This window comes from Elephantulus edwardii, unplaced genomic scaffold (assembly GCF_000299155.1).
Source record: "Elephantulus edwardii isolate Elephantulus edwardi_28Jun2011 unplaced genomic scaffold, EleEdw1.0 scaffold00148, whole genome shotgun sequence".
Classification (NCBI taxonomy): Eukaryota; Metazoa; Chordata; class Mammalia; order Macroscelidea; family Macroscelididae; genus Elephantulus; species Elephantulus edwardii.
The window spans coordinates 7253481-7280389 of record NW_006399898.1 but is presented as its reverse complement, the minus strand read 5'-3'; the positions used below and the strand labels follow the sequence as shown (position 1 = coordinate 7280389).

Here is a 26909-nt window from a genome sequence, read left to right as displayed (position 1 = left end):
AGCGACGGCGGCCGGGAGGCGGAAGTGGCCCAGGTCGAGGCTCCGAGAGGCGCAGGGAGCTGCTGCTGCTGAGGCGGCGGCCCTGAGGCGGTGGCGGCGCTGCCGGCCCTGGGCTGCTCGGCCCCTCGGCTCGCCTCTCAGCGCCGCCTGCGCCCGCCGGGGCCCGCGCCGGCCAGCACCTGCCCTATGAGTGTGTCACTGGTTGTCATCCGACTGGAGCTCGCGGAACACTCGCCCTTCCCCGCCGGCTTCGGCTTCAGCGCCGCCGGTGAGTCCCTGTCCCGCTCGGCAGCCCCGGGGCCCGAGGGTCTCCCTCCCAAAGCGGCGGCCCAGGCAAAGGCTGCGGCGCCGGCTGTCGTGTCCCGAAGGGTCCTCTCGTGCCCCCACCACGGCAGGAGCGGGTCTCGGGGTCCCGCGGGCCCCCCTGGAGGACGGTGCTCCGAGCTGAGGGGGTGCTGCTCGCTGCTCTTGGTAACTTAGAGGAGCGAGGCGGGAGGGACCCCGTCGGGCCTGCAGAAGCGGGGTGCCGGCCGGAAGCGGCCTCGCGGGCTTTCTCCGGGGGGACGCAGTGCGCGGGTGCCCGTTACGGAGCGGGGACCCTGCGGGAGCCCAGGGGTGCTGACCGCCAGCCACACGGCTCCCCAGGCCTGTCCTCGGTCCACTGAGCTTGCAGCGGGCGGGCGCCGGGCCTTTGGATGTGACCGTCGCACGGGGTCCCTGCTGCAATGGCGGCAGCAGTTCTGGGGGGCGAGGGGAGAGAGAGGAGAATGGGAAGTTGGCAGAAGTCGAGTCACAGCTGGCATGCGCTCTGGGGAGAAATTTGGAAGACTTGGGAGGGTGACAGGTGAGGGACAGGCTGGACAGGCTGCAGAGTGAAGGTGGAATCCCATTGGATGGATCTCCAGGTTCTAAAGGTCAGGTAAGTGGTCAGCAGCCTCCCTGGGGGTCAGGCTTGGAGCAGCAGAGAGGAAGGAAAGGCAGGCGGGGAGGGGACCCCTGAGAGCAGACAGGCAGGCAGTCAGGTATTAATTATTCACGTGTCCTCCAGCTGGGGAAATGTCTGATGAGGAGATGAAGAAGACGACGCTGGGCTCCGCCGGAGCTTGCTTGGAAGGGAAGTCCCCAGAGGAGAAAGCCGCCGTCATCCATCAGCATCTCGGCCGTCGAGAAATGACGGATGTGATCATTGAGACCATCAAGTCGGGCCCAGGTATGTTTTCCCAGACCCTGCACTGTGTGGTCTCACAGGTGAACCCCTGGTTTGGAACATGTTCAGTGAGCTACGATCCTAGCCTCCAACACCCATTCATTTCACACTGTCTCTGCCCCACGCGACATTGTCAAGCCACATTTCACTTTTCCTGTTATTTTTTTTCTCATTTCTCCTGACAAGTGGGGTTGTGATTCTGTGTGGTAGATAAGAAACACTTAGCACAGGTCACTGGCAGATCCTGAAGTGACTCTGGAAAGGCATGCTGTCCCTCCCCCATCCTTCCAGCTTTTCCATCCGGGGGAGTGATGGGTACTGCACTTCCGCACGGGGGTGGGGAGAACTGGTAGGTTTAGTTTTAGACCGATTCACCCTGAGTGTGTGTCTCCTGTAAGAGCACTAGAGGAAGGCAACAATACGGTTAAGGTACTGCCAGATTGAGAAGTGAAGAGCCGTCGTTTAGTTTCTGAGAGTTACTGAGCTTTTTACAGGGCAAAGAGAGATTTCTATTTGAGATGCCTTCCTCTCCCCTCAAAAAAAACCCCAACCCAAATCAACTCAACTACCTGGGAATAGTGCAATACATTATGATTTCTTTGTTATGCTATTTCTTCCTGCTTTGACATTTTGATCTGCTTGGTATCCTTGCTTATATACCCCATCAGTTTATAATCTGTATTTTTTTATTTGTGAAAGGTGAAGTAAAGGCTGTAGCGGAAGAAGAAAAGTCTTCTGAAGCTTCCCCCACTGCACCGAGAGATAGAGACAAGAGTAAAGAAGGCGTCAGCACTGCTCCCGATTCACCCTCCAAACAGCTTCCAGACCAGATTTCATTCTTCAGCGGGAACCCTTCAGTTGAGATAGTTCATGGGATTATGCATCTGTACAAGACAAAGTAAGGAAAAGCTTGATTTTCTTTCTGAGTTGATCTGTTGTTTACCAGAGGGCAGGGAAAAAAGTCTCCTGCCCTGAGAGGAAGTGAATATTTTAACCTTCAAAAAGATGTTCTTTCTTGTGTTGAAAATTCTCTATTCTTGCATGTTGTTTTTTTTTTTTTTAAATTATTATTTTGTGTGTGTGTGTGTGTGTGTACACCGTCAAATCGGATCTGACTGGTACAGGAGGAGATTGTCCCTCCTTTCCCGGCAGAGTTCTTGCATGTTTTGTATCTCATTACTGTTATACCTTGGGCAAAAGCTTCCCCTTTTGAAAGAAATGTGTAGCTACACCAAAGAAAATACACAAGAAAACATTCCTTTGGGTGGTGGGCATGGATGTGGTTAGAGAATTGAAGATCGAAAAAGAACGACTATAGTTGATCTGCAGGGAGCACTGGTGGCTTAGTGGTAAGAAGCTGTGGGCAGTCCCAAAGGTACATAGTTTGAATCCACCAGCTACTCCACCAAACTTCTGTGTGATGAAATTGCCTCTGAAAATATGCTGGTGGGTCAGTTCCAACTCAACAGGACTCAGCAACAACATAAATGATCTGTAGAGTCATATTCTCACCAGATCTCTGTTAGAGAAGTTACAGACAAATTGGTTAACTGGTTACAGTTAAATTACCTTTTTACATCTTCCTATGGTCCAGCATCAGTGGCTGGAGTCACAAGCAAGGAAGTGATTGGCTGGAAACCTAGCCATCAGTACTTTGGAGAATTGGCAACCAGTCTCTTAAGAGTCACTTCCTGCCCAGGCTTATTGTGTAAGTCCCCACTGGGGGAGTCCATGACTGCTCAGGTAGCAATCTTGATGCCATAGCTGTTGAGGTGAGAGGGTTTTCTGTCCACCATTGCAGTCAGCCAATCCTTTGAGTATCTTCATAGGTATGGCCTGCTGGGTCAGCTCTCTTTCCTGTATCTTGAACTTATGGCTGGACCCTCTGAGGAAAGTCCATAGCTAACGCTATGCCTCCTATTACTAGTCAGAACGACTGAGAGTGGTAGAAGCCACAACTTTTTGTCATAATTTTACTACAGTCTTTAAGAAAACTGAATGAAAAACCAGTTAGCATTTTCCTAATGCTAGTATGTTACTATCAGAAGTCTTATAAATTGAAGAATAAAGATTTTAGTGAGGAGAAAGGAACTAATGTAGGACATTTTAAAGCTCAGTACAAACTCTGTTATAGTTTCTAGCTTGTATTTTTGAGTAAAACAGCATGTTATTTTGTTGCTCTGTGAATTTTTATACATTTTTCTCCTATTGTTGAATCAGTGTTTCCTGAACTAGCCATACCTCGTATATTCAAGACACTCTAATTATTGTCTTACCAGTAAAATGACCTCCTTAAAAGAAGACGTGAGGCGCAGTGCCATGCTGTGTATTCTCACAGTCCCTGCCACAATGACCAGTCACGACCTGATGAAGTTTGTCGCCCCATTTAATGAAGTTATTGAACAAATGAAAATCATCAGAGACTCCACTCCAAACCAGTACATGGTGCTGATGAAATTTAGTGCACAGGTAAAAGTTAAGATACGCAAAGTCTCTCTGCCACAGAAAGTGTTTGAGCCTGTGTGATGCTGTGATACAGCTGTGTGTGAGCTACAGTGCTTTGCCTCACTGTCCTGGCCACTGTGGGTCCCCCAGGGCACTAACGCACTGGTGCCGCTCTTGTCAGGTATCATGGAGGCAACGCCAGCAGCCCTGGGGACAGGAGGTCTGCTGTTACACCAGCCTCACATGTTGTACTTGAGGCATTGTTACAGAATCCTTGTGCTGACTCATCTTCCTCAGGACTTTCCTTGCCCTCACCAGCCCTCTGTTTTCCAGGACAATTTCCTCCTCCAGGCAGGTCCCAATTATACCCATGCATTGTTTTCTAAATTGAATTGGGTAGGAAACCCATCTTTTTTGTTTGTTTTATTTTGGTCACTGCTCCAGAAGGGCCATGGTTCCCAAGTTTTTGGAGTTGTCACTGTATTATTTGCCACTGGGTTTTTGTGTACTGGAGGGACTTGGTAATGTTCCTTGAAATATTAAGTATGCTTTAGCGTTCTGATTAGAAATCATGATGGTGGGGAGAAAGAGGTGAAGATGCTTTCAGTTGTCCATGGTGCTTGTGTATCAGAGCAGATCCTACTCAAGTAGACAGTGCTGGTGGCATAGTTTATAGAGCGGTAAGGTGCTAACTCAAAGTCAGTTAGAATCCACCAGCAGCTCCACAGGAGAAAGGTGGGCAGTCTGCTTTTATGCACGTGACAACTTCTGAAAATCTAAGGGACGGTCACTTCCAACTGGGTAGCAATGAGTTTGACTCAAGAAGGAAGATCCTGCCATCCATTCAGTGTAATTTAGGGAACTCTGGTGGCTTAGTGGGAAGGAATTACACTGTCAGTGTGGAGGTGTGTGATTTGAATCTACCTGCTCTAAGAGAAAGGAAGGTGACTCCCATGCAACGGGCGGCCCCTACAAACCCGCTGGAGGGGCTCAACTGTGGGTCACTCCCATGCAGTGATGCACAGCAGTTGATTATTCCCTAGGCAGCGCTTTTCACAGGCCTCAGTTGAAAAGATACTAGAAAGTTACCCTTTGGAGTTTTTTTTTTTTTAATTTTTTTTTTTATTTTTTATTACTTTGTGTGCGTGTACCGTCAAATTAGATCTGACTGGTACAGGAGGATATTGCGCCTCCTTCTCTGGCAGAGCATCTGGTGGATTTGAACCATGTTCCTCTGGGATTGACCCTTTGGAGTTTTTATACTCATTCTTACAAATATATGGAATTTCAAATGAATATAAAAATGCAGCATTTGCAATAATCCCAAGTTACTAAAGAGAATCCCAAGCTTTAGGCTTTATTCCATTTGTAGTTTTTTTCCCAAAGAGCCTACTGACGTGTGTATGTGTGTGTGTAAATTGAAATACCATTAGGCTTTGCAGTGCTGCTGTGTCACAAATTGTTTCTGTCTCACCTCGTTCCAAACAGCCTTCGTGAATCTGTCCCAGGTCAATAATTCCACGCTGCTGATTGACGGAGAATGGGATGTACCATCAGGACCATTAGCCATGGCTTCCATGATTGGTTACTGAGACCTGTGGGTGACACAAGATTACACTGTCCCCTCTGCCTTCTGCTTACGAAATTCCAGAGTCCAGAATCTAGGGCTGCTAATCAGCCCCAGGGCAGAAGTGAAAAGAAGTGGAAGCTCAGATCCTGTTCGGTGGACCCTGCAGAGCACGCCCTCAGTGTGACTCTGTGTGCGCTCTTGATAGGTTTAGACTTTGTAATGGACCTTCACTATGAGGCCCATTCAAAGGGGAACCCCTGAGTCTGGGCTTTAGCTGTCCTGTAGACTTGGACCCCACAGTTGACATAGCACACAGCTGCACTTTCAACACTGCTTTCACTGACTGTCCCAAGGTCATCCCAGGTCATGGAGGAAATCTGCAAATAATGGGCAGGTGATGCCATTAAAATCTAGGAGGACAGTGACAACCACACCTAACCTTTATTTACTGCTTGTGTAGTGAAGTGCTCAGCTGCTCACCCCTGACTTCTCCACTCGAGAAGGATGCTTCCAGCCTTAGGATTTCCAGGCTGTGACTTTTACAGGAATAGACAGCCACAGCTTCCTCCCACAGCTGGTGGGTCGGAGCCACCAGCCTCACAACTGGCAGCACAGCATTTAGCCTCCAGTCCCCCTAGGCCTTGGTCATCCTCAGGGCAGTTCTGCTCTGTGCTGCAGGGTCACCATGCCTTGGAATTGACAGCATGTTTGAAGTCCTGGTGGGCATGGTATCCCACTCAGTGCTAATTCTTCTCATGTATCATCTTATTTCCAACCAGCCCTGTGAGGTAGCCAGTTGTTACCTCAGTTTTACAATGAGTCTGGACTACAGAGAAAGATGAGCTGGGATGTGAGCCCTCATTTTTACTCCTTAGACACTCTAATAGCACCATTTGAGTATCATATTTTTACATATAAGTGTCAACTTAAATAACACACACACACGTGGTGCACACAAAGGAAGTGAGCTCTTGAAGGGGTTATACAAAAACCATCTAACACATGCGTTATGAGCATCAAGATACAGTAATAGTTTTTACTTAGCAAGTTAGATCAAGTGACCCAAGGGCAGTGTATCAGTAATAGCTTGGGGGGAGCGTAATTAAGACCATAGTAGACTTTTAGGAGTGTCTAACGTCTATAAACCACGTCCTTCCCTGTGCCAGATGGCTGTTGTTCCTGACAGGCAGATAATGCTGTGCACCTGCTCTTTTCATTGTGGATGGCTTTTCTTGGTATATGTGATTATATTGTGAATCAGGCATCATCTTTTGACATTCTGAAACTGCTTGCTGCAGTTCTTCGCAGTAGGGATAGAACCTTTGACCTTGGTAGTATGGATAGTATTTTTTTTAATTGCTAATCCTGAATTTTAGGATCTGAGGCCTATTCTGTGAAAAAATTGCTAACATCTAATAACACCCTCCTATGTGGCTGGACAACAGAAGGAGGCTTAGTGGTAAAGAGCTGTGCTGCCGTCCTAAAGGCACACAGCTCAAATCTACCCTCTGCTCTGCGGGAAAAAGATGGTCAAGCTCCGCCTGTGTGATTAACTTCCTCTGAAAACCCACTGCAGGATCAGCTGAGCTGTTTGTTCTGTGACACACACAACATCCTAAGGCTAGGGGTTCTGATAGTGTGGTGATTAACATAGTTTGCGGTATAGAAGTTGAGATTCATCAGGACATACGAAAACGGGGGCTGGGGTGGGTAGGAAGCTGCAGGGCATAAACTACAAAAGCTAAAACCTGAGTAAAGGTGGAGCATGTCAGCTCAAACGTTTTCCCGTAAAATGAGCCATATAAGAACAGTATGAAGGAAAAAACCCAGTATGATTGCATCCTGTCAAAAGTGGAAGGAAGACTTGTGATGCTCAAAAGAGCAAAGCCATCTCATCAACTCTAGCCCTCCCAGCTTTCACTGTACCATACGTTGTTGTTGTTGATTGCCGTCAAATCGAGCACGACTCATAGCGACCGTATGAACAAAAGGCCTGAAGCCTTTGTGTAACTAGCATCATTTATCAGAGTTCATAGTTTGCAGAGGCATATTGTTTAGGAAGTGGATGCCACTCCTGCTTCCAAGTACCGTATTTTTTTTTAGGTGTGTGTTTGTTTTGTTGTGTACTGTCACATCAGACTGGCTCAGGAGGAGATTGCCTCTCCTTCTCCAGCGGAGCATCTGGTGGATTTGAACTTTGGGACTGCAGCGCAGTTTCTTGCCACTAGGCCGCCAGAGCTCCCTCACTGTACCATATTTTTGCATATAATGTGCCATGCAAATAACAAGCAAAGGAGTTGTGTAGTTTGGGGGAGAAACCTTTGTATCTCACATGTATTGTAGCACAAAGAATACAGTAATTTTGGGGGATAAGAAGTGACAGCTGACTTTTCACATCAGTACAGTGACCCATTTTTACTGCCACACCATCAGCAAATAAGGAGACAGCTTCTAAGAAAGAACTTCCCCACCAGAGGTTTTCACTGTGATGCTGAGGGAGTGTGGGTCAGCATGGAGTTTGCTCTGTTGATCCTAAAAAGAGGACCGTGGGGGAAAGAGAAATGGGTGACATTTTACATGAAAGCCTTCATGTAAAATTCAGGGGATGGGGTGGGCGCTGTTAGCTTCAGGATTTTGTAACTTTGTGTAGTTTGGTCCCATTTCTCTTCTTGGCATCATCACCATCATCGTCTGGCACCTTCCTGGATGCCCAGAGGACAGAAGAACTAGTGGTGCTGAAACACCGGTAATGATACTGTTCAAACTGGGAGATCTCCACTCTGTATAAATGTTCTCATTCCAAAAACATGTATGTCTGTGATGTCCATAAAACAGTCCAAGAAGGGACAGTCATGTCTGACGTTGAGGGCACTTCCCACGTGCCGTCTGTCCAGAGCTGTGTGTCTTTTTCTGTGTGGGGCCAGGGCCACTTAGAGAGCATTTGTTAAGCTGGAGGGCCAGGGGAGTTTGGTCTTTACTCAGCCGCTGCAGTGGGCCGCTGGGAAATGACCCTCACGTCCACGCAGATGGTCCCCTCAGGCCTAGAACATCCTCAGCTAGAGCACTTGAGGAAAAAGCTGTTGTGCTTGAGAAATGTGGGCAGGCTTTTAGCTTACCCCTGTCATGTGAGTCAGAACGGACAGTGGGTTTTGAGGCTGGATGTCACAGGGGAAGGGATTGCCCATCTTTCTCCCACAGAGCAGCTGGGGAGTTTTGAACTATATGTCATTCATCTGGCAGTGCAGTGCCTTGCCACTGAGCCACCAGAGCTGCTTGTTGCTGTTAAGTGCCGTCGAGTCGCAGACGACTCATAGCGACCCTATGAAGGAGAGTCCTTGACGCTTGGGTGCCTTTCATCCTCTCTCCAGGTTCATAGGGTTTCCGGAGGCAAGCTGTTAAGGAAGTGGATGCCACTCCTCCTTCCACGCTTGTTTTAATCGGGAAGCTCCACCTCACTCCACCAGAGCTTAGTTCCTTTTTATATTAGAGATTGTTACATCTTTTAGCATTTACATGAAGTTCAAATGCTCTGCACACACCACACAGATTGTTTCCTCAAGGACAAACCTCCCCATTCTTCCCCCAGTTAAAATTATGTTCTGAATTGGCCCTCCTTTCTCATCTACCTGGCTACCTTGGTCACATTAAGAAAGCATAAATATATATATAATTTTTATATTTTTGTTTATGTGGACTTGTTTTAATTTTCTTATTTTTTTTTTCATCAAATAACTATTTTATTTCTGAGGGTTTGCTTTTGAGTTTGAAAACTCAAGCTAGATTTTAAACATACATTTGAAATTTTTGACATAGACATCAAACTTTGCAAAGAAAAATGAATAATAATTAGAGTCAGTGATTCTTTTGTTGTTGTTGTTGTCAATTATGACTCAGCGACGCCATGAACAGCTGACCTGAACTTTGTCCTCTCCTGTGCCGTCCTCATCATCTCCTGCACACTTGAGTCCATTGCTGAAGTTACCATGTCAGTCCATCTTGCTGGCGGTCTTCCTTTCCTTCAGTGACCCTCCATCTTTCCAAGCATGATGTCTCTTTCCAAGGAATAGCCTTACCTAGCTACATGACCAAAGAATGAAAGATGATGCTTCATCCTCCTTGCCTCCAGGGAGCACTACATCAGCACCTTCTTCATGTTTATTCTTTTGGAAATACAAGGTACTCAGTACACTTCTCCAGAACCACAATCAAAAGACATCAATTCTTCTGTCGTTCTTACTCATTGTCCAGATTTCTGATTCACAGCAGGTGACTGAGAAGACCGTAGAGTGAATCAGTTGCACCTTAGTCTTCAAACTGGCATCATTGTTCTTCAGCATTTCAGAGAAGTCTTTGACAGCAGACTTGCCTGATGCAGTACATCTGATTTTTGACTGCTGGTACCAAGGTGTTGATTGTTGATCGAAACAAGATTAAATCATTCACAGTTTAAATTCTTTCTCCATCTATTATAATATTGACTGTTGGCCCTGTGATGAGGCCCTCTATTTTCTTAATGTTGAGATGTAATCTATACCAAAGGTTGTAGTCCTTGATCTATAGCAAGTGTTCCATATCCTTCTCACTTTCATAAAGGAAAACTGTATTATTTGCAAAATACAGGTTGTTGATGTGTGAATATATTTTTTTTAAAAGGCATAAATAATCAAGAATCCAAACTCTGAATGATATCATCTGAGTGGAATGGGAAACTGCTAGGAAACTTCCAGGGGCTGTAAGATTCCAAAACCCAGTAGGATAGGAAAGGGGTTGTTTTCATCTGGCATGACCTGGCTCTTCCTAGTGATTGATAGATGAGGCAGCATTTCCTTTGGGGAACACCCTACCCTGGCCCCCTGGCAAGTCTTGCACACAGGTTGATGGGGCCCTGGCACACAACCTACTGGGGTGGAACCGAAACAGGAGCCTCTAAGAGGGGGCACTTCAGCCCTGACCCCCGATTCTGCTTCCTACCAAGGCTAACCTAGAAGATTTGTGTACCTCCTGCCCCTAGTTGATGGCCAGTTCCCTATTTTCCACGCCTCTGGAACCAGACAGAACTTGCATGAGGAAGTTTTCAGCATCAAACACTAGGCTGTTGCTTAAAACCTCTTGATGGGCTGTTTACTTTTCTGTAGCTCTGTGCTGTGGAGTCAGAACCCACTTAAACCTGATCCTCCAGTGGGTTTTCAGAGACAGTACATCTCATGGTAGGAGAGTGCCCATCTTTTCTCCTCCAGAGCAGCTGGTGGATTCGAACTGCATACCTTATGCTGGCAGCACAGTTTCTTACCATGAGCCTTTTCCCCCCCTCCTTATGAGGATATTGCCACTTTGTAAAAGAACCTTTTTCTTTTTTCTTATAATTTTATTTTATTTTACTCAAAGAGCCTTCCTAAGAGTTATTGGTTATAATTCAAGGCCAAGCTTTGTAGAAACAAATTTTTAGCTGCTGTGAAAGTGCTGACTAAAGTAAAAAAACCCAGAAAAGCTGATAGCATGGGATATGTTGACCATTGCCAGTTGAATGTTATAATTGCACTAACCATCGGCTCAGCACGTGTCACCTCAGTACCTTCTGTCAGTTGGGTGAACATTGCACAGCCCAGGAGGCCTGGTGACGCTGGAGGCAGCTGACACACAGCTCAGCTGATGGACCTGCCTCAGTATAGTCTTCTCTGCAGTTACTTCCTTTCCTAAGTGTGCATTTCAAAGGCTGATGGAAATAAACTGAAGCCATCCATCTTGACTAACTCTTTATTTTTTACTTTTTCTCATTGGTGTACACAGGCTGACGCGGATAGCTTTTACATGGCATGTAACGGCCGCCAGTTCAACTCAATAGAAGACGATGTTTGCCAGCTGGTCTATGTGGAAAGGGCTGAAGTACTGAAATCTGAAGATGTGAGTGCAAATGACTTTGATATTCTCTGCCAGTGTAGCCAAACTACGTAAGATGGAGTGTTAGGTATTCCCTATTTTACCTGTGGAAACATCCAGAGCAGACCAGTCCATAGAGGCAGAAAGTGGACAAGTGATGGGCCAGAGTCTGGGAAATGGGGATTGAGGACTGACGATGTGGGCTTTCTTTTTTGGTGTGATGTTTGCAATACCTTGTGAATATGCTAGAAAGATCGTCATTATATTCTGGTTTTTTGAAGGTAAAAAGTAAAAGACTTATTAGAAAGTTACAGCCAAAAGGGATGGTGCTCCTGGAAGAGAAGCCATCACTATGTTCTTCTAAATCATGAGTTTTATGTTATGTGAGCTTTACCTCAAGTGTATTAAGTGCCCCAAAATAACATTTTGTTTAGAAAAGAAAAGATGCGTTGTTCAACCTGAGCGTTCACCTATTCCAAATCGGTGAACATTATCAGAAGCGCAAAAGAAGGGCTTGGGGGTTTTTTTGAAGTAGGAAACCTCATGGCCTTCCCCATCTCCATGGGTGACTCTGCTTTGATGTGGCGCTGCCCCTCCTGTGGGAGCTTCCCCTGCGTGGATCCTCAGTCATGTGGTGCAGCAGACACCTCTCTGCTCTGTGCTTTCGTAGTAGACCAGCTTGGTGGGAATAGGTGCTCGTTCTACTGGCCCAGTGTTGTTACTGTGCCTGCCCCGTAGGGTTTCCTGTGCTGTGCTGCTACCAGAAGGTTGACGGTTCTAATCCACCAGCTGCTCAGTCAGTGTTCTGCTGTGAAGGTGTCCAGACGTGGGTGCTGTACTTGTACAGGTGCTGGCTTGGCTTTGACGTTCCGTCTTCACTGGTGCAAGATGCCCAGGTCTTTGGTGGAGCCACGGTGTGGGTTAAATCTTTGCTTAGCAGCCCAGCATTTATTTACCCAGTTCTTGGGGAAATAGTGTGTGTTAAAGGCTGGTTCTGCAGGCTGCACAGCTGCTTTTTCCCTTTGTTTTGTGTGCTGTGAGTATTTGCTCATCGTTTGCATGGGTTACTTGCATGTGAAAACGCACCCCAGGGCTCCCCGTTCTGCCATCAGGCGAGGTAATGAACTCAGATTGGTGATGAGCGCGGGCCGCTTTGATGCAGTGCTGTTCTGGAGACCCTCCAGGTGAACGTGTGCTCAGCGTGCTGCCTCTCAGTGCACGTGCCCTCCCACCTTCCTGCTCACCGTGAGGTGGCCGGTCTCGGGTGAGGTGTGGCTTTCTTTGGAGTGTCTTTTCTGACCACTTACACCAGATCATGCCACCATTTTACCTCGTGCCGTGGATTCTTCCGTGGGCCCTCAAAACCCACACAACTATTAGTGATTTTTAAAAACTGTTTGGTTTTTGTCCCTACATTCTAGGTCCAGTGAGGCAGGGACTGACTAGTGTTTTGTATTGAATCTTTTGATTCAGTTTGTTCCACACCCAGAGCAGTGTCTGACACAAAGCAGGGTCTCAGATGTTTGCTGCCTGAAGAAATGCCAGAGTCAGTGCTGTGGGTATTGTTATCACCAGGTGTTTAGAGGTGAGGCAGCGAGAGCCATCGTGATGTTTGTATCCCGAGTCAGAGATGCTGGTTGTGGTGAGGGTCTGTCTGGTCACACTGTAGTTGGCATCACGTGTGTAGGTCACAGGACACACATGTTGGCAGCATTTTTTGAGTCAGCCCCCCCAGGACAGAAGCCTTGTTTGTTTCATTCACTTCCCCTACAGTGAAGGGAACATGAGGCTGCTTCGGCCTCAGCAGTGTTTGCTGAGTGAGTGAACAGTGTCCCAGTCTGAATGCTGTGGAAAGAGTCCTGTCAACATCACCTTACCGAAAGGCAGAAGGCAGCACAGGAACCGTGAAGTGAGAAGAGAAATGGGAGCTGGCGCTGGAGTGTGCCCCTCACGTGCGCCCTGTCCCCACAGGGCGCCAGTCTTCCCGTTATGGACCTGACCGAGCTGCCCAAATGCACAGTGTGCCTGGAGCGCATGGACGAATCGGTGAACGGCATCCTCACGACACTGTGTAACCACAGCTTCCACAGCCAGTGTCTGCAGCGCTGGGATGACACCACGTGAGTGACTCCACAGGGCCTGCCACCGCCATGCTCCCCTGGCCGGGTGGCCGCCACCAGAATGACCATTACAGGTCCTCACTTGTGTCCACTTGCACACCACGTGGTAAAGCCATTACGCACAAATTCTCCTTCCTTTTCCTTGTGTCCCCTGGGTCTCTGCCGCCTTGGACCAGCATGCTGATTCTGAGTCCTTGTGGAATTTTCCAGAGTTCAGTGAGTTCTTTCTTTCCAAGAACCAGAGCAGATAAAAGGGAGGCATCAGCTTAGTCCTGAGCTCTGTGCTAAACCCAAATCTCCTTTCTCCTCACACTCTGTCTCTGCCATTTACTTGGGCTTTCTTATCAATTGGACTGCAGCAGCATAAGGTTTTAGTTGGTCCAGGCTGTTGACGGCCCAGACGCTAGTAGTGATCACAGTCACTAGTCAGAGGCACACACCTACAGAGCCCTGATTCCCATTTCAGCAGAAAAAGGTCAAATGGAGGCTGTGCCATGTTGTATTCCTATCCAGTGTAATGTTCTCTTTACAAGCTTCAGTGTAACTTACCTCGAAATGTAGACCAGATGCTGAGTTTCACAGCATGTGGGGAAAGATGAGAATCTGTTAATCCCCCAAGTACATGTAGACTTACAGCTCTGAAGAGTCCATGTGCAGCTCTGTGACATGGGGTCAGTCAGCTGAGCTGGCCAAGAAGTGGCCTCTGGGTGTGTGAGCCGAGGATGGGAGGGAGATAGCCAGGAGAAGGGTGAGACTCAGGAGAAGGCCCTGGGCGGGCGGAGGGTACACACAGGGCGGGGAGGGCATTCCTGAGCCCACAAGTTACGAGGAGTGGGGTTCACAGGAGTTGGTCCTTAGCCCACAGTGGCCCGGTGGCTGGATCCCAACTCTGAGAGTGGAGATAGAGTCTCTTTGCGTGTTTGCTACAAGGTACTCAGCTGGCCTGAGCCTGGTCTAGAGTAAGCCAAGACCAGAGAACAGCGCCCAGTACCATAGACTCAGCTCCAGCCACAGTTGCCCTCTTGAACAGGGTGGGGCCATGAGAGGGTTCCTAAGACTCAAAGACTCCCTCTTTGTCCTGCAGAGTGACTTGCGGGTTTACAGTGCCAACCTTTCACTAAGCAGCTAGGTATTGTAACCACTGTGCCCGCAGGGCTCCTCCAGTTCATCCTAGGAAGACTGTGGAACAAACACATTTTCCTTGAGTTTTCTGGATAATGCTGTTTCAACTGGACAGGAATCTTCCCTCCAGTCCTGTGTCCTCAGCCAGTCTGGGCTGACACAGAGTTCTTCAGAGCATCGTCCAGGTTTACAACCTCGGGTAAAACCTCATGAGACTTGTGCACTGCATAGAGTGCTTACCAGGCACTTGTGCGTATCTACTGCCCCTTCCAGACGCTGCTTCCCTGCCACTTCAGTGGTCCTTTGAGGAAAAGGTAGCTGCCAAAGGACCAGAGCATTTTGGAGTAGTTTCCTCAGAGACCATCTTGGCCAGCCTCCTCATTGCAGAGGAGAAAACTGAAGCTGCTTGAGGTGAGCGTTAGCACGCTCGGAGAGGCCTGGCTAGTGGCCAAAACTGGGTCACTGTAAGTCAACATGGACTCAGCAGCTGGGAGTTTGGGTCTGTAGAGCACAGGCCACAGCGTCTGCCCTCAGGAACACATGGTTCCATCCCAAAGCAGATGAGCTTTGGGCCTTTTGTGTGGGTGGTGCAGTGCTTGGTGCTGAGGGGAAGAATCCAACACGGTCCTCCTCGGGGAAAGTCCATCTTGTCACTGAGCGTAATCGGTCACGACCACGAGAGTCAGGAGGGAGGCTGGAGGACAAAGGAGGCTGCCCTGAGGGCTGCAGGTAGGAAGTCTCATTGGCTCTGGGTCTTGAAGGGTGTTGCTTTCAGATGTGGCGATGCTCGCAAAGGGCATCCTGGGGAAGTTTCCTCAGGAAACTCCTGGAGGGAGGAATTCAAGCATACTCTTGGGGAAGGCAGGGAGACTGTAATAAACTCTTGACTTTTTTTCAGTAGATAGAGGTAGATAGACGGTCTATAATAAGAGTCCTGAGTGTACCGTTCTGACTGGGAGCTGGGCGTGGGAATCAACTATGACAGTGGGTGGGCAACTGTCCCACTTTGAGATGCGTACAAAGTAATGAAAATATCCCATGGCTTGAGTTAGGGACACCTTAGTCTTTCAAAAGACAGTCTTCCTCTTTAGCACTTTAGAGAGTGTGTAACTTTCCCAGCAACGGCCAAGCTGTTTTCTAAAGTGTCTGCACCTTTTTACCTTCCTGTGAGCACCATTTGAGCGTTCAGGCAGCTCCAAATTCTCAGGCGAAGTTTCCTATCTACCTGGTTCACAGAGAGCTCATCCCTGCTCAGGCAGGTGCTGGTGAATATTTGTTAAGTGAATGAATATGCTCACCTTGACAGAGGCTGCTTCCTTGCTGTGTGGAGGGACCTGGGATTGTGTCTTGGGCTGAGTGTAAAAGGAGGAACCCAAACAGTTCTAAGAGCATCAGGCTGCAAAGTAACTAACCCCTCATTTCCTGCGTGTCCACCACATGCTGGGTGTAAAACACCCTCCATATGCTTTAAATGCATATCTTTCAGGTGGAGAGAGAGCCAGGTGGGACAAATAGTTCATGTAACTTGCTGTGAGCTGAGAGCCTGGAGGTTCGAGTCCACACAGGTGCCTTGGAGGAAAGGCCTGGCAGTCTTCCTCCACACAGTGCGCCATTGGAATCCCGTGGAGCACAGTTCTGCTCTGCACCCGTGAGGCTGAACCCAGTCAGAAATGACTCAGCGGCAGCTGGCGAGGGAGGAGGTGGGAGACAGCCCGGGAGATGGGTCAGGGGAAGCTGATGCTGGGGATTCCCTGGAGCCCCACCTGCAGTGGGATGCAAGACTGGTCAACCTGGGGCCTGAGCCACTCACGTTTACATCTCAGTAGTGCTGAAATCCACTGAAGCAGAGACTTCCTGCTTCTCCCCATCCACCCGGAGCTATGAGTGTATGAGTTTTTCAATAAATGAAAACTCAAAATACTCACATTACACCAGTGTCTCCATTGCATAATGAAATGTAATGTGTATTTCAGAAGGGACATAAACATTATTTTTTAATTTGATAAAATTTACCACATATTTCCAGCTCTAAAGAGCAGTCTTGGGAGGTTGGTACACTTGGGATGTTGAGATTGGGAAAAATGGACAGGTACTTATTTGAAATAACATCGTATGGATAGCCAGCTGTGAACCCCTGGACTGCCTCAGGCCTCATTCTGACCCTCAGATACTCAGTGCTCGATTAGCCTTTTGACAATGAGGAAGAAAAGGACTTCAGGCCAGCCAAGAGGCCTCATGTCAGGGAGTTCTGGTGGCCTAGTGGCAGGAAGTTGCACAGCAATCCTAGAGGTGCTTGGTTCAAATCCACCAGATACTCTGCTGGAGAAGGAGGAGCAATCTCCTCCTGTACCAGTCAGATCCAGTTTGACAGTACACATACAAAAATAATAAAAAATAAAATGGGAAAAAAAAAGACCTCATGTCCTGTTTATCAACATTTTTGGTTTTTAATTTTGTTTAAAAGTGATTGAACAGTGTTTTACTTTTTGAATGATGTCTGTGGATCTGACCATTTTTAAAAATCTGTTGAAGGGAAGGGAAGCACAGAGTTCGGGGTGTGGCTCTCAGACCTGGTCACCGCTGTCATCCCCGCCTAACCTGTCCTGTTGTCTCTGGTGTCCTGGTAGGTGCCCCGTTTGTCGGTACTGTCAAACACCAGAGCCGGTCGAGGAGAACAAGTGTTTCGAGTGTGGTGTTCAGGAGGTAAGTAGTGGTACAGGAAGAGTAAGGAGCGTGGCTTTCCATCGGCTGCAGTCCTCTCTGTGGGGCTTAAATTCTTACCAGGACAGTAGTTTAAATTCATTTTGGTCCAGCATCAGGCAAGACGGGTGAATGCCCTAATGATTTTACTTTTTAAAAGAAAGACTTTCTTCTCTTATTGTTGCTCCTTGTAAAGCCCGAGGAGCTTTCTCATAAGTTGTGACTGTTTTCCTGATGTTTGCTTAGGGCTCCTTAGAAATCTGAGGGAGAAATGATTTACCTGTAGTCATCCCTGACCGTCGGGCTGCAAACCTGGGTCAGTTTGCCCAGAGCTCAGCAGTTACTCTGAATCTGCCTGTCTGCTCAGACCCCTCTCCACCAGAAGTGGGTCAAGTCAGATGTTCTTTCACTGATAAGATCTCTCCTTCCTCTTGGCAGAACCTGTGGATTTGCTTAATCTGTGGCCACATCGGCTGTGGACGGTATGTGAGCCGACACGCTTACAAGCACTTTGAGGAGACCCAGCACACGTATGCCATGCAGCTCACCAACCACCGCGTCTGGGACTACGCCGGAGGTGAAGCGCCCTCGCGTTCTAAATCGGAATCATTTCTGTATGGAAACTTTTCCTTCGGAACCTCTCCACCTTCCCTCAGTGTGAAATGTCTTCTTGCTGACAGCACAAACTCAGACCCTCACAGGTCCCCTGGGGGCCTGTCACCGTCAGTGGCCTGCCTCGCACACGACACACAGAGCACATGCTTTCACTCTTGCCTGCTTACCTCCTCTCTAAAATCCAAGTGCCTGGGCCCACTTGTAAAGAAATGCTGCCAGGGCATGTCATGTTGATCTCTAAACACACCAGTGGTTCTGCCCGAGTTAACACGTGTGGAGACCCTTTTCCTTCTGAAGAAACAAATTTTGGTTGACCCATTTTTTCCTTTAGATAATTATGTCCATCGACTCGTTGCAAGTAAAACAGATGGAAAAATTGTACAGTATGAGTGTGAAGGTGACACTTGCCAGGAAGAGAAAATCGATGCCTTACAGTTGGAGGTGAGTCATTGCCGTTACCACCCAGCACCTGTTCCTAAGTATGGAGGCGTCTTTTTTCAGTTGTAATGTGAAAGGTTGCCTGGGCTGTTCATTTCCTGGTCACCCATGTGCAGAACTTCGGAAAGTTCTCTCTTTGTTGAAAATGATGATGAATATTCTTCTCTGTCCTTCTGTGTCCATGTGATGTTCCCACTTGTCTCAACTTTAGGCTTATTTATGGTTGTCCTTCGTGGCTGCAAGACAACTTGAACTTAAGAATGTTGTTCCTGGTGTCATGTTGCTGTTGGGTGTGGCGGTGGGGCTCCAACTGCCAGCAGCCTTGTGGGGCTGGGTAGAATAGGGTTTGCTGGGCTGTAATATTTAGGGACGCGCCCTCCGCAGTTGTCCTCCTGTCAAGCAGCTGGTAGGTTCCAGCAGCCATTCTTTCCTGGCAGCCGGACGCTTAACCATTCACCACTAGGCTCTAGCAAGAGACCATGAGCGGACTCCACACAGACCAGCTCGGAATCAAGATCATTCATGCCCGGGAACTTTTTATTATACTCATCATGGGACTCTGATGGATTCCATAAGATGCCTTAACACAAGGCCATATTGTTAGTGTTAAGATGCTCTTGTTCTGTTCTGATTAAAGGTTAGACCCTTTGTGTAGAGTTTTGAGACTAAGGAGCTCCCCATGTTAACTCTGTATGTACGCACCCTGTTCTTTGAGCAGACATTGACTGAGGCTCCCGTGTCCGCTCCTGTCTCGGGCCAGGGGGCGACACCGTACTCTGGGGGAGCACTGAGGAAGCCTGTGGAACCCGCTCTCCCTGGGCGAGTGTGCTGGCCCACACCCTTTGCTGTGGCTGGCCTCTCCCTCTCTTCCCAGCCGCTAGAGTTCAGATCTCTCTTGTCTTCCAAACCTGCCCCTTCCCAGGCCTCAGTGTAGTATTCCAGAGCCTTCCTGCCTCTTCTGTGCTCGTCTCCAGGCTTATCTCTTCACCCTGTGCCCTCCAGTCTCACTGGTCTTCTTCCCAGATAGGAACAGTCACAGCTCTCACCTTGAGCCAGGAGTTCTTTCTAGATTCTGATCACTTTCTTTGTTTCTGCGTCCTGCTCGTCGATGCTGACTCATTCAGTGTGACCTCTAGTGGAGAAGGACTGCTCCTTGGGGTTTCTGAGGCTGTAAATCTGTGCAGGAATACACCACTGACTTTTTCTGCCAGCTGATGGTTTTCACTAGCCCAGTGTGCTGAGTGCTAAGCTTGCTGAGAGACAGAGCAGGACAGGGACAGCTTCCCAGAGGAGAGAAGATGAATGACTAGTGCGAGCTACATTTCTTTTTTAAGAAAAAAAAATTTTTATTTTTTGCATGTGTACCGTCAAATTGGATCTGACTGGTACAGGAGGAGATTGCTCCTCCTTCTCCAGCAGAGCATCTGGTGGATCTGAACCCCATATCTCTGAGATTGTAGTGCAGCTTCTTGTCATTAGGCCACCACAGCTCCCTATCGAGCTACGTTTTATTAGGCTGACAGCAATTCTTCATGCAGTCTGCTTGAACAGAGTACATTTCTGTTTCTTCTCCACTGAGTCCTCATACTCTGGAAATCAAGGATGTGCTGGTCATCTCTGGCCGTCCTGACCTATGTGTTTTGAGTAGAGTGGACCCAAGGTGTCCTCTGAAGCCCCAGCACAGGGCCATTTCTAATTGCAGAGACTGATCACAGCAACTTACATTTGGTTTGTTTGTTTTCTTTGTTTCTAGTATTCCTATTTACTCACAAGCCAGCTGGAATCTCAGCGAATCTACTGGGAAAACAAGATTGTTCGGATCGAGAAGGACACGGCAGAGGAAGTAAGTCTCAGGCGTGACGATGGTGGTGGGGGTCCCCTGCAGCCCTGTGGGAAGGAACAGCTCTGGAGACCTCCCTTCAGCTTCATGGGAAGTTAGAAACCTTGGGTTTGGAGGCTAAGTCTCTTCATGTTTAAGGATTGGGAAGTTGGTTGTTTTCACCTCTAGCAGGTTTTCTTGTGCCTTGTACAGTCTCCTTTTAAAAAACCACAAGTTTCTCAAAGGGTGTGTAATCTGAACCTTCCTGTTGGTTTGCCAGCTTGGGAACAGCTGCTCTGGCGAGGGCAGCATGGCCTCTGGGGCAGCAGACAGCGCCAGGCTGTTCTCCATTTGAGGAAGCCCGACCGGGCAGGCACGGGTGCTTGGCCACCATCCCGCCGCCTGCCGGTCTCTAGGCAGTGGCTTCTCTCTTCCACATCTTCACAAGAGAGTCTTCTAAGGACAGCGTGCATACTCCTCCAGAGTATAAAGGAGGAAAAGGGTCTGATTCCATACAAAGCACCCTGGTCCGTCCCTTTCCCCTTGTCCTCAGGTCCCCAGCAGCCTGTAGCTTTCCAGAGAGGAGAGTGTGAAAGCCAGCAAACTTGAGGTTCCTCTGCGAGTCCATCCTCAGTCCCTGGGAGTGGTGGTTCATTCCTTGCTCCCTGGAGTCTTCAGTAAGCACTTCTTAAATGCTTTAGTAACTTTCCAAGTTCTTACTGCACTCTGGGCTTTCCCCCGAGGAGACAGAAGGCCAGCCCTTCTCCTGTGGTAGCCAGGTGAGCACGCTGCTGACCAGAGCCCTGGCTCTCAGCAAGGCCAGCTCTGGGACCCCATGCCTGGGTGAGTGGGCAGCTGTGCCTGTACACGAGCAGAAATCAGCTGTAGAAGGCCGGGCCTAGTGCTCGCTTTGAAGGGACTGCTCGTCGGACTCTGAGGAAGTTGTTCCCGGAGCCTACCAAGCAGCAGAAGTGTGTTCAGAGGCACTGAGGTCCGTGGACTGCCACCCGAGAAGGGCTTGCTCCCCCGAACACTCGCTGGAGGGACTGTGAGCACTGCCACTTGCTGGGAAGATGTGGTCTCAGAAACTTCAAGACTCCACGTCCATGCTTCCTGCCAGCTCTGGAGTTAAGCTCCGAATGCTGCCTGCCCTTTCTAGGATGAGCTGTGTTGCCTCAAATATGCTGATGGGCAGGAAGCCGAAACCAGAACGAAGCACATGGTCCTGGAGTCCAGCTCCCAGGAGCCATAGAGGACAGGGGGACCGGCCCACGGGGCTCCTGCAGCTGTGCGTCGCACCCCAGCTTTCTCCTGTGGGGCAGCTGGTGGTCTTTTGGGTAGCGGCCAGGTGCTGTACCTGCTGCTCCAGCCGGGCTCCTCAGGAAAGCTGCGTCTGTGCCGGGCATATGTGCTTTTCTGTAAATGAGATGGCGGCGAGGGGCAGCCATGCCCGGACAGCTGGGGAGTTGGAAAGGGGCTTTTGTTCTCTGATAACAAATGCTGTTTATCCAAGTGACTAGGTTTTGTGAGCCTTTGGTTCCTGCACTGGCCTCCCTTCTGAGCAGCCCTCTGCCCATCCACCTCTGGCAGTGGGTCCATCTGGGCAGAGACAGTAATCAACTCCTTCAGGGGCCTTGTGCACATGAGTATGGGGGTGGGACTGGGAGAGAGATAAATTCATGCTGGGTCTGCCAAAGATAGCATGAAGGTATGCCTGCCCTGAGCCATTGTGTTTTCAGTCAGGTCAGGTGCATCCATCACACTGGACTGTGAAGAGGCAGGGCCACAGAATTGATGCCTTAGGATTATGGCTTTTGAAAATTACGACCTACAAAACCAAACAAATGTTTCTTGGAAGACCCCCAGACTGCTCCTTAGAGGATGGAGAATGCCTCACATCCTCTTTGATCATGAAGGGCTAATCCTTGAGAAGGGCCATCTTGCTTGGGAGAGGGTCAGTCAAAGAAGAAAACCCGTCAGTGAGATGGATTGACGCAGGGGGTGCAGCTTGGAGCTGTAGCACAGCAGGGTTTGTGAGGATGGCGAGGGCCTGGGCAGCGTGCGGTTCCATCGCACACAGATCATATCAGAGCTAACTCGGCCCCCCTGCCCTCAGCACCACCAGCAGCAACGCCGTAGGTGGTATCATGACTACACATGTGAGCAGAGTTGGACAGTGCGAGGCCTTCCTGCAGGGCCTTCGTTTTCTGAGGGCATGGACACTGTAGGTGGGCATTACAGGTGAACGAACTCCTCTAAGGACAGACCTTTTCTCGTCACACTTCTGGCTGAATTTAAATCCATATTCATCCTGGAGAATTGGAAATTAACTTAATGGGTTACAAAGGACATTTTTATTAATTAGGAAAACTGCAAAGTGTCAGAATTGATGACATTGGGTGTTTTGTGAGACTCGCTTTAGTTCGTCCATGTGTGTATTGTGTTGTTGTGTACTAGATGTTTCTTACTCTGGACTAATGGTTAGAAATGCTTCTAAAAAAACCAGTAAACCTCTGTGCCATTGGCCTCCTGCAATCCTGCAAACACTCTTCGGTTGGTTAGTGTGTTTCATCCTGCTGTACGTGGATTTGTCCCCTGGAATCCTGCAAACACTGTTAGGGTTGGTTGGTGTATTTCATCTGTTGTATGTGTGTCTGGTTCAGGTACAGTTTGTTTCCTTTGGTGGTCATTTCTGCCCTTCCTTACAGAACTAGAAATTGGTTCAGAAGAAAATGTCCACAGGTCTAGTGGTCTTTTATTTTAAAACAATATTGAAGGAAAATATGGATGCCAAACTCGAATTTGAGCAATTTCATAGCATTTGGTTTTTGTGTTATAGGGACATTTTTAGAAATCTCTCTTAGCTTGCAGGTTCTCCTAACTTAATGTAGCTGACTATAAGGTTACTTTCTATAAGGAAATTATTCTTATGAATAATATCAGTGCTATAGAGACCTGCTCATACACATGGAATATATTTTTAAGAAGAATCAAGAGTGGCTGAGCTGAACAATGAAATCGGCAATTACGGAAGGAGAATTCATGCGTTCAAGTCGTGATGTTGGCAAAGATTGTGGAACATACCTGGGACTGTCATACTACCCACCAGCAGAATGAACTGGTCTGTCTAGGAGACAGTAGAGGCAGAACCCTTCTTGGAAGCCAGAATGGTGAAACGTCGTCTCAAGAGACCAGTCAGTTCTTGGAGAAGACATCATGCTCAGGAGGTCCAGGATGTGTGGAAGGGTGAAGTACCCTCGCCGGATGGACTGGCATAGTGGCCGTGAGGCTGGCACAGGGCCCAGGCAGGCTTGCTGTGAGTTGGACTTGACTCAGCAGCACCCGATGGCCTGAGTAGCTGGCCTTCCTCTGGGCTGGTGGCTGCTGCCTCTTGACCAGCAGGTCTCTGCTGAGGGTCAGTTACAGCTGCCGCTTCTCCTGCTGAGAGAGACCTGCAGTGCGAGCAGCGTGGGGACCTCTGCTGTGAACCCTGCGTCCCAGACCACCACACTCCAGCTGGATGACCTTGCTGGCCCCCTTTTGGCTAAGCTTCACTTTTTGCCGAATGCTGACTGACTAAAGTCAGGATTCTTCAAGAACACCCAGCCAATTTCAGGGCCGTGGGGTTGACATTACTCTCGTTCCTGTTCCACTGCCATGTGACCGGCCAGCTCACCACCCTCTCCTGCCTCCTCTTCTCCCAGTACCCTGGGACCAAGGCAGTGGGCCCTTCCCACTGGGTGAGACTCAGTGTCTGCTTGGCTCCAACAGACAGCATGCTCGACACTAGGATTGCTGCTTTCGGATGCCTAGTACACCAGTGTTTGTACTTTCTTTAACTCTGAACACTGTCAGAGAGTAACGTATATAATAGTGAAGCCCTGTGGTGCTCAGGATAAGCACTCAGCTGACTGCTAACGAAAACGTCAGTAGCAGAGAGACGAGGTGTTTACAGCTGTGGGAACACCATGGAGCAGTTCTGCTCTGTCTCCTTGGGCCACAGTCTTGGCGTGTGGGGGCGTGTGTGAGAGAGAAGGTATTTATGAATAAGCAGAACAGAGTTATGTTCCATATAGCTTTGTGGCACGTTGGAAAACTAAGTTTGACACATTTGAAGCCACCATCAGGATTTCCTCTGATTGCCTGAGGCTGGTGCTTATGGGCCACTGTCGGGAGTGACAGCGAGTCTAGATGGGTGGCCTGGCTAGCCCCGGAACCCAGTTGTCCCCTGTGCCCATACCCAAAATGCTGTACCTATGAGCAGTTTCACTTGTTCAGCAGCTCCAGGTCCTCTGTTCCCAAAAGGACAGGGGAGTGAGAACAAGCCTTTCCCCGTCCTAGCCCTGTGGGTAAGTGCCAGTGGTTGGCGCACCTTTTGTAAATCTGACTTGTCAAAGTTATTAATAGGAGGGTTTGTGAAATGGTTATCATGGTATCCCCAGAGAGCACAAAACTCCTCTGTTAAATGTGTCGGATTCTTTTTGTATTTTTAGATTAACAACATGAAGGCCAAATTTAAAGAAACCATCGAGAAGTGTGATAATCTAGAGCACAGACTGAATGATCTTCTCAAAGAAAAGCAGTCCGTGGAGAGAAAGTAGGTATAGTTGGAAGCTGAACGTTTTACTAGAGAGTCCATGGACAGATCTTAGCCTTCTTTCCTGTGGAGACACCCACATTCTCACACGTTGCACTTCTTGGTCTTCTCAGTCTCCACATATCTCCTGGGACTTGCTGCTGTTTACTAGAAGAGGTGTTTGGAGCCAGAGAGATGCCCGGCTAACCAGTGCTCAGGGCTCTGGCCCTCCTGAGCCCTGGGCCTGAGTGCTGGCAGTCAGGAGGGAGCCAGCCCAAGCTGTAGGTGGCATGTAGGCATCCAAGGCCACAAACCCCAGTGACCACTACCAGGGGGATGGGGAGGAGGAGGAGGAAGTTCAGACTTATGTGATTTCTTTCATTGTTAAGTAGTTCTAAACTATTATAAAACCTCACTAGAAATGAAAATGGAAACCTTTCCTGCCAGCCCCATGACACACTACCTTGTGTTAAGAAGTCAAATCTGAGAGTCCCGTTTCCCATTCTTCCCTCCCCACCTTACAGATCCTGCTGTCTAGAGAGAGCTGTAGTTAATCCAGGCAACTGAATAATTATCCTTCCAGATTCTGTCTCCATGCACAGTTCATATGCATAATACTACTTCCTACTAACTAGTAATGCTAGTGTTTTATGGAATTGAATATAGTTACTAAACTAGATAGTATAAATATATTGATGTTTGTTGTACTATTGAACTGTTGTTGAGTACACTCAAGTTGGAACCAACCCATAGCTGACCCTCCAGCAGGTTTTCAGAGGCAGTAAATTGCACAGGAGGAGATTTCTTCTTCCGCAGAGTAGCTGGTAGATTTGAACCGTGTGCCTTTGGGTTGGCAGCATAGCTCCTTATCACGAAACCACCAGCACCTTCTACTAACTCTGTTAAATATATGTATTTGCCATATATTAAGTACTTATATTGCATTTAATGTAGTTATCCTGTTCTTGTAAAAACACACAGCCATGTACAGCCATCTTGTTCTTATGCCCACAGCCAAGACCTGCAGCCTTAGGGAGGGATTGCTTCGAGGTGGCGCATAGAGGCCTGTGGGCAGGCTGTGTGGAGTCCCCCGAGGATCTGAACGAGTTCCCTCGTGCTGGACATGTAGGTCGTGTCTCAAGCATTAGGCTGCAGTGTTGCTGTCAGCAGAGATCCCTGGGGCTTTCTGCCTGGCTTTCCCCACAGTCCTGAATGTCCGAGAGAGTGAGTTCTCAGGAGCAGAGTAGTGGGGTCAGGACTCGTGGAGTTGGGTTTCAGAGACAGCGCCCAGTTGGCTCTGGAGAGGCTGCCCGAGGCATGTTCCCTGACCACGGAGGGAGCTTCTTTCCTGCTGTACTCTCGGCATTCTGACGGATGGCAGCAGCATCCCAGCCAGTGGTTTAATCTGCCACGCTTGGCTCCCAAGTGTCAGGAACGGGCCAGTCGCAGTGGAAACCCTCTGGTTAGTGTGTATTCCTTCATTAACAAATGCAGGTCAGAGGCTAGGACTCAGAATTGACCTGTCCCCCATAGGCCCTCATAGCCCTCATCAGCCACTGCCTTGGCAACAAGCGAACATGGGATGTTTTTACCAGGGCTCATACAGAACAGTTGCTGCGGAGAAAAACCCTTGGGTCACCGAGCTCACATAGCAGAACCGTGCCCCTGGGCCTGGGGGAGAGGAGTCTGCTCGGTGAACCTTGCGGTCCTGACTCCTCTGGTCATTCTCAGAGCAGAAGGAGGACCCTGCCCACAAATGAGAAAACGTGTTTTGTCTCCCTTTGTTTTGCAAAAGGTGCACCCAGCTAAACACAAAAGTAGCCAAGCTCACCACGGAGCTGAAGGAGGAGCAGGAAATGAACAAGTGTCTGCGCGCCAACCAAGTCCTCCTGCAGAATAAGCTCAAGGAGGAGGAGAGGGTGTTGAAGGAGACCTGCGACCAGAAGGACTTGCAGATTGCCGAGATCCAGGAGCAGTTGCGGGACGTCATGTTCTACCTGGAGGCGCAGCAGAAGATCAACCACCTGCCTGCCGAGACCCGGCAGGAGATCCAGGAGGGACAGATCAACATTGCCATGGCCTCGGCGGCCAGCGCCCCCTCTTCAGGGAGCAGTGGCAAGCTGCCCTCCAGAAAGAGCCGCAGCAAGAGGGGCAAGTGACCCTCAGTGAGCACACATCCCCAAGACTGTTCTCCTTGGCCCCTTGTGGGCATGCTGGGACTCAGCCCCAGGTGAGGGTGGACCCTAAATAAGTACACCAGGTGAGGATCCCGCTGTGGTGGTCTGGCCCTTTTCTTTCAAGCGCGGGGTTTGATAGAGCAGGCTGCCAGCCGGCGGCTGGGAGAGCTGATTGATGGCTGTGGGCTGTGGCTCCAAGGTGGCCGTGTAGCTCACGAACCTCAGATGTCCTGACGACCGTTT

General features: G+C 48.9%; 1 protein-coding gene across 1 annotated transcript; it reads left to right on the top strand.

The window, feature by feature from the left end:
• BRAP (BRCA1 associated protein) lies at window positions 1–26781 on the top strand. The gene is made up of 12 exons (XM_006894671.1): window positions 1–268; window positions 1049–1210; window positions 1907–2105; window positions 3487–3676; window positions 11010–11123; window positions 13071–13219; window positions 16969–17044; window positions 17480–17618; window positions 17988–18097; window positions 19848–19937; window positions 24407–24510; window positions 26285–26781. The coding sequence occupies exons 1-12, from the start codon at window positions 187–189 to the stop codon at window positions 26646–26648; spliced, it is 1779 nt and encodes a 592-aa protein (XP_006894733.1). The 5' UTR covers window positions 1–186; the 3' UTR covers window positions 26649–26781.
• Window positions 26782–26909: the final 128 nt, after the last annotated feature.